The sequence below is a fragment of the Sesamum indicum genome, linkage group LG11 (genome assembly GCF_000512975.1).
Source record: "Sesamum indicum cultivar Zhongzhi No. 13 linkage group LG11, S_indicum_v1.0, whole genome shotgun sequence".
Lineage (NCBI taxonomy): Eukaryota > Viridiplantae > Streptophyta > Magnoliopsida > Lamiales > Pedaliaceae > Sesamum > Sesamum indicum.
The window spans coordinates 4040821-4054067 of record NC_026155.1 but is presented as its reverse complement, the minus strand read 5'-3'; the positions used below and the strand labels follow the sequence as shown (position 1 = coordinate 4054067).

The 13247-nt window shown below is 36.5% G+C and overlaps 1 protein-coding gene across 1 annotated transcript; it reads right to left on the bottom strand.

Annotated features, from left to right (window-relative positions):
- Window positions 4546-7058, bottom strand: LOC105173337 (putative pre-16S rRNA nuclease; the record flags this gene model as incomplete). Its single annotated transcript, XM_011095039.2, has 6 exons — window positions 4546-5533; window positions 5696-5747; window positions 5920-5988; window positions 6484-6596; window positions 6722-6781; window positions 6876-7058. Coding segments are annotated over 6 exons (606 nt in total), but the record flags the coding sequence as incomplete, so codon positions are not given.

Sequence of the window (13247 nt, the reverse complement as noted above, 5' to 3'; positions counted from 1 at the left end):
TGGCCGAAGTTAAACCTGTATCACGAACAATATCTTGAATGTACTTGGACTGAGCCATAAAATACCGTCAGAATTCCGCCCAATTTCCAACCCAAGAAAATACGGAGCGTCTTTGAGATCCTTAATGGTAAACAATGAATGAAGATAATGCTTAACAGACTCTACGCTTGCCAAAGAAGAAGCTGTGACCAACATGTCATCCACGAGGAGGACCAAAAAATCATCATTAGTACCTTCTGTGAAGAGGCAATGGTCGTGCCCAGATTGCCGAAAACCAAAATCCTTGAGCTTCGCAGTGAGCTCCACATTCCATTGTTGAGAAGATTGCTTTAAACCATAAACGCAGTGAGTATCCTCGGGTGGCACCATGTATAAATCCTCATCTAAGTAACCATGCAAGAACGTATTGTTTACGTCCATTTAGTGTATAGGCCAACCTCACGCAGCAGCTAAACTCAAGAACAAACGAACAGTAACCGGCTTAGCAACAAGGGAAAAATTATCTGTGTTACTGACCACTGCAATTTGGTTGAATCCTTTAGCCACGAGATGAACTTTGTAGCATTCTATTGATCCATCATCTCGAAGTTTCGTCTTGAACACCCAATGGGTTTCTTACCAACAGGCAAAGATACAAGCTGCCACGTATGATTCTGCTCCAGGGGCTTTAATTCAGCTGCCATTGCATCTCGCCATTCCTTGTGTTCCACCGCCTCCAAATAGGATCTAGGCTCCTGCAATAACGACAAAGAGGCCACAAAAGAAGAGCATGCAGTAGTGGAAGGATATAGTAAGTTAGACATAGAGAGATTGGACACAAAATCGTTGAGCCAGGCAGGCTTGGAAATCTGTCTAGAAGTGGGTGAAGCAGGGCTGTGAGAAGAGGTAAATGGAGGCCGAGAAGGAACGCTTTTAGAAAGTGAAACTAGAGGAGAAAAGTCCAAATGTGTAGGCACTGTAGGCAAGGGAGCAGGAGAAATAGAAAGAGATAAATCATGAGAAAAAGGAAAGTGTTTTTCATAAAACTGAACATCTCTTGAGAATAGAACTAAACCATTATGCAAATTATACAATTTGTATGCCTTTTGATGCATAGAATTTCCAATCAAAATGCATTCGAATGCTCTGGAATGAAATTTTGACCTGTGGGGACTTAAATTGGTAGCAAAACATAAGTGTCCAAAGGTTCTCAAATGGTTATATTGTGGGGGTTGTCCATGAAGACATTCATAAGGTGTCAACTAACGTAAAGTTTTACTAGGAGTGTTGTTGATTAGGTAGGTAGAAGTAAGAGTCGCGTCTCCCCAGAAACGAATAAGGGGAGATGCCTAAAACAATAAGGCCCTAGCCACACCTAACAAATGTCTATGTTTTCTTTCTATTCGGCCATTCTGTTGAGGAGTATAGGTACATGAGGTTTGGTGCACAATGCCGAGAGTTGAACAAAGTAATGGCATTCATGATTGAGGAATTCCGAGCCATTGTCAGACCTTAAAATTTAATTTTATAATTGAACTAATTTTGAACTAAAGAAGAAAATTGCTTGAGGATGGAAGGAACTTGAGACTTTTGCTTGATAATGAAGGTCCACAGGCATCTGGAATAGTCATCCAACAAAGTTAGTACATACGAACCCCCACAAAGGTTTGAGGCAGTGTAGGGACCCCAAAGATCCATATGTACAAGTGCAAAAAGTTTAGTAGCATGTGTAGTACTATGAGGAAACGGAATTCAAACTTGTTTAGTTCTATGGTAGATTTCACAAAGTGTATCAGTGTGATCATAATTGCAGTCAATAGAGGATATTTTCTTTATAGTTTTTATAGGTGCATGTCCCAAGCGATTGTGCCACAAATCTGAAGTACAAGAAACAGAGTTGGAACAAGTTACATCTTGAACAGAAGAACAAAGGATGGAATTAGACCTGTAAATGTATAAGTTTTTGGAGAGCACTCCTATAACCAGGTCTTCTCTATTGTCCTGGTCCTGCAAAATGCATCTGTCTTTAGTGAATTGGAACTGATAAAGCTTATGGTGACACAATTGACTGACTGAGATTAAGTTCACAGAAAAAGGAGGAACAAAAAAAACATTCTCCAAGATGATAGAAGCAGTAAATCTAACAGTTCCTATATACATTACTGATATCTTTGAATTGTCAGGTAGATGCAAGAATAGAGGAGTGGAAGGTTTAGCATATGTGTGAAACAAATCAATATTGGCATAAACATGGTTAGTGGCCCTAGTATCGATAATCCAGTAGTTCAAATCAATAATAGGTGTTTTAGCAATATTACCTGCAAACTCGTCCTCATAATGTGCAAAGTTTGCAGAACTGGTAATCGGGTCTGAAGGTGTTGTATTCCTTTGCAATAACCTGAGTAATTCAGCCATTATATGTGATGTATCCTACTTTGGTGAACGCTGCAAATTTTAAGCATTAGTCTCAACATTTGCAGCAAACATCTTTCCTTTCTGTTTCCGTTCAGTCAATGATTTGTACCAATCTAGTAAGCCATGCAGTAGAAAGCAATTCTCTTGGATATGTCCCTATTTCTTGCAGTGAGAACAAATTAATTTCTTCTTATCAAACACAAATTTATTTTTCTGCATACCTTTGTCGCCTTCTCTCCTATTCTCTTTCAAGGCGAGTTGATAGGCCACATTATTCGAAGTGACCTCCAAATCCGTTTGTGTTAACCTCTGTTGCCCAACCGTGTAAATCATCGAAAAAGCTCTTCCAATGCTTGCCAGCGGATCAAGCATAAGTATTTGACTGCGTTCGTTGTTAAAATTCTCATGACGGCCCATGAGAAATTGCATGAGTTGATTCCTTGAATTTAAACTTTCAATATCCTTGTTGATACCACACGTACATCCCCCACACTTACATTTAGGAGCCGGCACTAAACAGTTCAGCTCGTTCCAGAGCTTGGTTACTTTTGTGAGATAGGCAGTGAGGGTCAATTCTTGCTGCGATACCGAAGCAATCTCCCTCTGTAATTGATAGATCATAGGTCCGTTGCTTCGACCATATCTATCCTGAATCGCAAGCTAAACTTCTCCCGAATCTCCACAGTACATAAACGACTCTATGATGTCTTTTGACATAGAGTTCCAGATCCACGATGTTACCATCAAATCAACTCGACGCCACTGTTCGAAATTAGGCGAACCTAGTGCCGACTGTGGAAAGCTACCATCTATGAAGCCTAGCTTCACTTTGTCCCCAAAGAGACATATATTGCTCGTCTCCAAATCAGAAAATTCATACCGTCCAGAGGTGAAGTAGTCAATGCCAAATTAGAGTGCTCAAATGGATGAATAAAGAGCACATCCTTCTCGTGTTCATTCTGATTATCAGTAGCATTCTGTGCCATTTCACTGTAATGCAGAATCTGTTCTTCTCAATGGGAAAGGAATCTGTAAACTCAATAGCTTGTGCGTATACAGAGACCTTCATGAAGAAGACTCTGATACCATGTTGAAATTTGTGGTTGAACCAGAAATAGAGGAAAAAGAAACAGAGAGCAGAAAATCTGTGAACTCCATCGATATACTTCAGAATGTGAAAAATCAGTTTGTTTGGGTTCAATCCTCAGATTAAATACACAGTTGCCTAATCACAACTAACCATAACAGAATAACCATCGAAGTAGCATTCTGTGCCATTTCACTGTAATGCAGAATCTGTTCTTCTCAATGGGAAAGGAATCTGTAAACTCAATAGCTTGTGCGTATACAGAGACCTTCATGAAGAAGACTCTGATAGCATGTTGAAATTTGTGGTTGAACCAGAAATAGAGGAAAAAGAAACAGAGAGCAGAAAATCTGTGAACTCCATTGATAAACTTCAGAATGTGAAAAGTCAGTTTGTTTGGGTTCAATCCCCAGATTAAATACACAGTTGCCTAATCACAACTAACCATAACAGAATAACCGTCGCAGTGATGATAAGGACCAATGGAAAACATAATAAATGAGTCAGCTTGTACACAAAGCAAACAAAAGAAAACGCCATTTGAAAACACGCCATTAGCTACCCAGCGTCAAGGCTGAAATTGTCATCATCTTCAACCATTGCAGCACTAGTCTGCAAGTTAATCTTCTGGGCAAGCTCCTCAACAAATATTCACAATCCATTTTATGCTTTCACAAGATTCATCAGAAGTATTTATCTTCCATTCGCATCTTCGTACAGTTTGTGGTGTCATCAATTGGTAGATGTAGAAGCGGCATATTCAGATCCGAGTAACTCGTCGTCCTTTTTGCTATTGCAACTGATCCTCTCCAAATAAAGGTAAATGAATTTGCAATTTCTGGCACATCCACAATACGACTTTGGTTATATATGCTAATTTCATGCATCTACACGCTCTTGCTCTGGTTCTCTGCAGACAGGTGCTTCAGTAGGCGTGCACTTGTAACATCATGCTCTCCAAGAAGACGGCCATGGAAATTCTAGGATTCTACTAGAAATACATGGTGACTGGTTCTGATGCTTCAACACCACAGGGCCACAAATTATGTTTTTAACAGGGGGAAAGAAAGACGGCGAATATTTATAGTTTGAAACATGTGGAAAATTGAGTTGAGCTTATTGGAAGGTCAGAGTCCAGTTTCTTTATATGATTTACAAGTGTAAAGCTGGACTTGCATGGAGATCTTCCTCCCAAGATTGGGGGTCATGTGTAGGCCGTAACCGCTCCATTTTGAGAGAGACTGCAACAACAGGAGTCTCCAAATATGAATGGAGATGCACGCATGGAACACAACTTCTGTTGATGGTCAGAAGCCGTGTGATCTTCTGAGCTTTACAAAATCCCTCCCAAGACAATTGCTACCTCTGTATCTCAGTTTTCAATAGGAAATTGAAGGTTGAAAATACAACATAAGTTCATTTCGCTCTACTTCAGACTGAGAAACACGAAGGCTACAGTGCAAGTTGAAGTGACAATTCTGAGAGCTTTAACAGGGGAAAAAATCATGGCAAATTACCCAGAAAAAATATGAGAAAACTGCTTATTGTTTAAAGCACAAGAATTTAAGTTGTAAATATGTAACTAAACTTTTCTATCTGTTGTTATGCATCTTCACATTCTATGATTGATGTCTAGATATGCACATTTAAAATGAAAGAAAACATGCATGATAAAAACCTTGCATTACAATTGAAATTACATCAAAAAATTTCATGCACCAGCATTCGGGAGCCTTGATTGATATGCACGTCGAAGGATCTCCAATACGATAAGAACACATTCAAGAGTCTCCCCTGATAACTAGCTCAACTCCTATAGCTTATCAGCAAATTCCTTGGCCTATAGTTTATCGTCCTTGCAATTCTCCTGGGAAAAAGCTGCTATCCTTTTTGCTGACAAAAGCTTGTAACTTACAAACCTTGTTAATCGTCTGGGAAAAAGTCGACATCCTTGGGTGGACCCTGGCGGAGCTTGTTCTGGAGTTCCACCTGCTTGGGTATAACAAGTTCTATTCCTTTCCCCAAATATGAAAAATATCTTTCAAGCAACTTCTGCAATCATACATAACATCGCATCTCAGTCTGGTGACTAACAATCCCACCCTTTTTTATCTTACTAAGGTGACACCAAGGAGTTCTTCAACTCAACAGGTAGTTAAGCATGAATATGAAAGAAAAAATTGTTCAGGTATAACAATGTTGCTTATTGCTCACCACAGCAGCATACGCGTCAATCCTCCCTTCACGAGCAGATCTACTGAGGCCCCTGAACATTTAAGACAATTTCAAAAAAAATTATATGATGCTCTACTTTAGACTTTATCCACATATTTCAACGAGTGCTGTAAAACAATATAGCATTCTAGTTGAGGAGATGCGCTGGGATTAGACAATCGACATTGGTTGTTACTTAGAGATGGATCAGAAGAGATGATCACTTGGCTATCATATGGTCCAGAGCCTCGGCAGATGTTCCATGCTCATCCTGCAGGTATACTCTCCACCCCCTGATGCAGAATCAAGATCCATGATAACTATGACATTGTTCTAAGACCATGATAAGATAACCAAGAATAACAGCCACTCGAACTACAGAAATGAAAAACAGATTAACAGAGCAATAAAGCTTATAAGAAATCACATTCACATCTCTGTACGGGAGAAAATAAACAAAAGCATATAATTGAATGCACAATCTAATATTAACATGTAAGTATAAGTCAAAATACTTGATTATTGGTCGAGTGCTATGTTTAGATATCAACTTCATGTGAGTATAGGAACTTTCTTGATTTTTTTTTATTGGAAATTCATAGCTCCTACAAGCCAGCATTTCCCTAAAAACAACCTCTGGGAAGGAATAGATCTCTACATTCTTGGAAATAGATTATAAAGCTATCCTTTAGATTGAGTTGTGCGTCTGTCTAGTTATTGTTGTGCTTATGTTGGTTTTCGTTCAACTATTTTAACCTCACGACATCAGCAAGTAGCAGGAAATGTACCTCTCCGCAGCTCGAACTGCAAGCCTCCCAGCCACGCTACGAACTTTATTCGATTGCTCTGTCTCCTTCCCTTCACCAGACTTTGGAAGCCCAATTATGAATTCATCAACTTCCTAACAATCCATACAGATTTATCATCTTGCAAATATTCAGTCCACCCCATATAAAGCTAATATCGAGAAAATAAACTCTGAAAAATCCCACATAACAATGAAAGCAAATTCCTTTCTTCTCAAACCTGCTTTTCAGCAATATCAAGAAGTCTAAGCTCAAGCTTCTGCCCTCTTAATTGAAGAACCTAGCAACAATACCACAAAAACCCATCTCATCTATTCATACATAAACGTACAATACATACACACATAAAATGATTTTGTACGCGTCAGGAGTACCGTTAAGGGGCGAATGGAGAAGCCTTTGCTAAGGGCAACGCCGGTGCGGGACAATCCCAAGTCTACCCCTAGACTGAAGCCGCCCCGCCACGACGGGTCGCGCTTCCGGCTAAGGGCATTTGGGGGAATTTGCTCCTCCCATGGCAATGAAACTGATGCTGCAGCCCTTGGAAACAATTGGGTTCATGTAGGTAAAGAAACTGAAATTCCTCTTTGAATTTGAAGAGGGTTTAGAGTTGCGAACTGAACTGCCATTTATTCTTTCTTAATTTTCGTTTCCCCACTTTTTTCCGCCAGTGGAGCGTTGGTGTAGTTCATGATTGGAGTGTATTCAAGAAAGGTAAAATCCACTTTACCCCCTCTATTCTAGTTTTTTCTCACTTTCTTCCCCGTTTTTTTCTTTAGTTACATTACATAAGCCCCCGTACACTCTTATCTAGAGGTGGCAGATGAGTTGAGCCGGCTCGCGAGCTCGGCGAGCCGGCTCGACTTTGAGCTCGAGTCGAGCCAGCTCGAGCTCGAGCTCGAGGTTGGTTTTTGTTGTTCACCAATTTTTTATTTTTTTTATATATTTTTTTATTTTTGAATTCTTTATATATTTAATTTTATATTTAATATTTGATCAGTTTTATAATTAAAATTGATCATATATTATAATTATTAATCAATATCATACATTTTATTTTGGTTAATAATAAATTATGGTACTTTTATTTATATATTTAATCTTTATATAAAAATAAATTTAATCAAAAACTTAGTAAATTATAATTTTTTTATAATTAAAATCATTATTTATTATGACATATATAAACTTTATATTATTCTAATATATATTTGTATTACGTTATATTTTTCTTAAATTGACAAGTAATTCACTTATAATTTTTTATTATTTATAATTTATGTCAAAATTTAGTAATTCCTATGGATTAATCTAAAATTTATAATAATAATAATAATAATAATAACAACAACAATAATAATAATGATGATGATGATGGTGATGGTGGTTGAACAATTCTAATTATTATTTTATTATATATATAATGAGATTAAAAAGTTTAATCAATAAGTACGATATCTTAAAATTCGGATACCTAATTCATACGAAATTTAAATATATATACAAAACTGTGTCCATTAAATCATATCGGATGGTATGATTTAAAATCAAATGGCCTGATTCAACGATACACCGTCTTAAATGATTACTCTTATGTTTTGAGTACGATATCTCAACATCCGTATATCCAATAAATCTAAAACTTTACCAAATGTATTTTTTTGTAAGTTTTATCATATCTAACGGTCAGATCTGAATTTTGATGGCCCGATTAACTCATTTTTTCAACAATGTAAGATGATAGTTACATCAATGTTATACTAACATTTATAAATATATAAATATTGCAAATTGTTAACATATATTAATTTCAACTATATCTATGTAAAAATTTGATGATTTGGTTTCATTATTTAAAATAATAATAATAATGATGATGATGATGATGATGGTTGAATAATTATAATTATTATTTTATTATGTATAATGAGATTAAAAAATTTAATCAATAATTAACATATCTTAAAATCCGGGTACTTGATTCATACGAAATTTAAATATATACAAGACTGTGTCCATTAGATCATATCAGATGGTATGCTTTAAAATCACATGGCCTGATTCAACGATACACCGTCTTGAATGATTACTCTTATGCTTCGAGTACGATATCTCGACATCCGTATATCCAATAAGTCTAAAACTTTACCAAATGTATTTTTTTGTAAGTTTTATCATATCTAACGGCCTGATCTGAATTTTGATGGCTCGATTAACCCATGTTGTTCAATGATGTAACATGATAGACATCAATGTTATTAACATTTATAAATATATAAATTTTGTAAATTGTGAACATATAACATATATTAATTTCAACTATATCTATGTAAAAATTTTATAATTTAATCTCATGATTTAAAATAATAATAATAATAATAATAATAATAGTAATAATAATAATAATAATAATAATAATAATAATAGTAGTAGTAATACAAAAAGTCAAAAATAAAAAACCCATCACTTTCTCTCTCTTGTTCTTGTTTCTTCTTCCTCTTTCTTTCTCTCTTTCTGTTTCTTCTCCATTCTTTCTCCTCTCTCAATTCTTCCCCAAATCCATCTCTTGGATCCCTAACCCCAAACTCACGGCAACAAAGACAGCAGGTCGGCAACGAGGATGGCGACGAGTACGGCAACGAGTACGGCTTCCATCTTTCTCCTCTCATTTCTTCCCAAAATCCATCTCTTAGAACCCTAGCCCCAAACTCACGGCAACAAGGACGGTAAGTCGGCAACGAGGACGGCGACGAGTATGGCTTCCAGGTAATCTTTATTTCTCTATTGCATTTTACTTATTCTTCTTTTTCTTGGGTTTGGTGTGTTTTTAGCACATCTTGTTTAATTCTTTTTCTTGGGTTCGGGTGTGTTTTCAATGGACAATGATTTGTTTAATTCTTGTTGTTGTTGTTTGCTTTTGTAAGAGTTGTAATGTTGTATGGAAGACCATTATCGATTAGCAAATTTTCTGAAAAATTTTGTATGTAATGTTGTAAAATTCCTCTCCTTCCTGCCTCCATTCTGCTGCAATTTCTGGAACAAATTCGCGAGCTCGAGCTGGAGCTCGAAAATATTGTATCGAGCTCGAGCTCGAGTTCGAAATCACAGAGTCGAGCTCGAGCTCGAGCTCGACAAAAATGGTCGAGCTCGACTCGTTGCCAACCCTACTCTTATCAATTCTTCCATTGCACCCTATCTCAAAAAAATAATTGTGTAAAAGCTAGCAATTTATTTCAATTAATTTTATAAAATAAAATACTTATTATGAAAGGATAATTGAATAAACTGCAATGATCTCTATTAAACTTTGGCATAATCATAAATATCTTTCGTTATTTGAAAAATTACGAACACGCCCTTAATATTTGATGGAATTATGTAATTATTGGATTGGGGTATGAAATTATCAACTATGATGTTATTGTATTTTAAAAAAAATAATTAAAATTTTGTAAAAAACTTTAATGAGGTGGATTAAAAAGTTTGAAAAATTATCCATTTTGTTGATAAAAAAATTAAAAAATTTTAAAAATAGATCAAATGATAAGTTTTAGTTTAGAGGAGCATTTTGGTCAGTTTACCACTAAAAATCGATGAAAATTTAACAAAGACTAACAAAATGGGTTAATTGTTAGACGACTAAATCAAAGAGCTATTAATAATTTTTCAAACAATAAAGAGTATTCATAATCATATCAAATCTCAGGAGAAGTATGTGTAATTTATACTATTATAAAATTACAAACTCTTTCTTCATACTCCTTGTATCTCTATGTTGTTAATAAAGAATTTTAACTTAAAATATAATCATTCAGATAGTAAAATAATTTTCGAAAATTAGATCAGGTTGTTGGGTGTTTTTTTCCCCCCTTTTTTATAGTGAAAAAAATTAGGTTGATTCATTATAGCAATTTCAATTAAATAAAACTAACCGCCATGAGGGTTTTTTTTTTTAATAATTTGTTGAGATTTGCTCAACTTATTCTTCATTGGCCTACCAATATAATAGAAGTTGAGTTTAGGAAAAATCAAATATATTATTATAAGTTAATCACTCTAATCCCGTAATATAAATCTTACATCCTCAACGCAACTCTATTAACACAATAGAAATTAAATCCCGTCTCTCCACTAGCGCATGAATTTAAATCGATCTCCACTAGCTCAAATATATAGGTCACCACAATATCATTGGCGGACTCTTTTATTTCGCAACATAGTACTTTTTCGTCCGTGTGGCACATTTTACACTCAACTTTCCACTAGTCTTTCAACATCGATGGTTGAAGTTCACTAACACGATATCTGAATGTCTCCTGTTGCATCACTTTGTTCCCGTACACTTGCCTATTCACAATGCCCATGTTCGTCGACGCTTACAGCTTCCTACCTTTGCTTGTTTACATGTCCATCCTCAACTAGCTAGTTTGCCAGCTATACATCTAGCCCACATTCTCGGGTTCTTCTGACCCATCTCTCAATGGTAAGGAGCATCCTTGCTCCATATCAGCAATGTAGGCTAATCCTATACCATCTCGTGCCCAACGTTCACTGAGTGCATTATCGGCCCATGTCGTCACCATGACCGTATTTCATTCTTCGTCTAGGTAGGGCTACATCATATGTCTGAAGCTCATTCAATATGCCAGCCTTACAAGTTGATCCCAGACGGCATGTACAACATGCCTTCTTGCTTGTCGGCATGATTTCTCAACTTGCTCATAGCTACGTTTCCCCCAGAACCGCATATCTTAACCGACAAAACCTTGTGCACGCTTAGACCCAATAGCCCATGTCATGAGTTAGTTCATGAGGCATTGGAGTTCTTACCTCACTCGATCAGCTTGAGGTGTTGTCCTATAATTCTCGCAGCTTGTGGGGCAACGTTACATCAACACATAGGCTCTTGGCCCAAATATGGGTCCATACGACCTATTTGCTCACTTAATTCCTTACTACATGAGTAGGGTTCCAATGCATACTCCCTTTATAATAAGTTTAAAAAACTTTTTTTTTTATTCCAACAGTAGACATTAAATGATCGAGGGATGCATTTTTCACATCTCTCTTGTCCAACCTCCAAATCACATGTTGCTTGAACCGATGCGTAGCTTACGAATTCTATATTAGCCCTGCAGAATCTTAGCTCCATCAAATCATGCACTAGTAGGAAATTGCCTTCTCAATACTTTGCAATTACTACACTACTATTGCACTGGCAATCTTGAAATATCATTGTCGTTTCCTAACCAAAGGTCTTACTCATAAACTTAGTGATGTTCCTAACACTAAAGGGAGTGGATCAGCTTGGAAACAGGCGGCGCAAGCGCGTGAATGAAACTAATAGCGAGAAAGTAGGCATAATTAAAATTTGATCCTATGACTGAGGGGTGTACCCTTGGTGGTTCTCGGACATTCGATGTAGTATGAGGTTTAAAATAGAGAACAAGAATTCTTTGGATACCAGGCTATAGGTAAACGAATGAAAGAGGCCGCATTATGTAAATGAAAATTACCTCTTTCATTTGCATTTTAACCGACAAACCATATCCGACCCGTTCATCTTAGAGTCCAAATGAGAAGTTCTCTAGAGATGATCCACATCACACTAAGAGGAGAATGATCCTGATCTTCTTGCTAGAGGAAATCAAAATCAATTTGGATGAGGTGATAAAAACTGAATTACACTATGAATTAGTATATACTTTTTGGGTCAAATTCATTTTGACCCCCTTAGATTATCTAAATATCAAAAAAACCCTATAAAAATTTTAATATCAAAAACTACCACTGTGTTATGAATAAAATATCACACTGCTCCCTGGTCAACGATTTTACTCCCATGAATTTCTGAAAAATTTGCACATTTAGTCTTTACTCACCTCTAATTGCGTGTTAATCCCCTAGCCTTGAAAAATGGTATCAGAGCCTAGGTTTATTGAAGAAATATATGATTATATTACATTTTGATATTATTTATCCACTAATGGAGGAGATTTTCCAAAAGAGAATGGAACCGAACGAAAGTTCGAGTTATTATGAAAATAAAGAATATTTCCAAATTCTGGAAATACAAAGAAGAGAATTTCTCATGGAAATTCTTGACAAATGTGGCAATGGTCTCAAGAGGATTGATTCAAAACTTCTCACGCCAGAAGAAAAACAAGAGTGGCTAAGAAATTTTGAAGTCCGACAAGTACTACCAGGAAATGCAGTGAGACGTATACATTCCACTGAAGTCCATGGTAGAATCCCAGCCAGGAGAAACGGAACGGGTAAATTCTTGCATAATTTCAGGTCTAAAAATTATGACTGATTGGAAAGAACTAGAGCCGGATACATCAAAGATCTCTCAAGATCTAAGAGAGATACAAAAGACGGTTCAAGACTATGGATATAGGTTAATACATATACCTATGAAAATAGAATCCTTAAGCCAAAAGGTAGACGAGGTCCTTAAGATCCTTCCCGATCTACACAAGGGTCTTACAGATCTGAAGGCAGAAATTACAGATCTGAAGAGAAATCAACGAGAGAGCCTTGAGACATCTAGATCCAGACAAGAGCGAATCAGGGACGCCCTTGGAACAGTACCTCTTCTACACCAGAAGGGGAAGGCCATAGAGATTCCAAAACCAAAGTCAAGAGAAGATCTGATTATTGCTTCTATTGGATCTATAAAATAATGGAAGTAACAAGAGCGGATCTATCAGATCTACAAGAATTGGCTGAATTCTTTTCCCAAC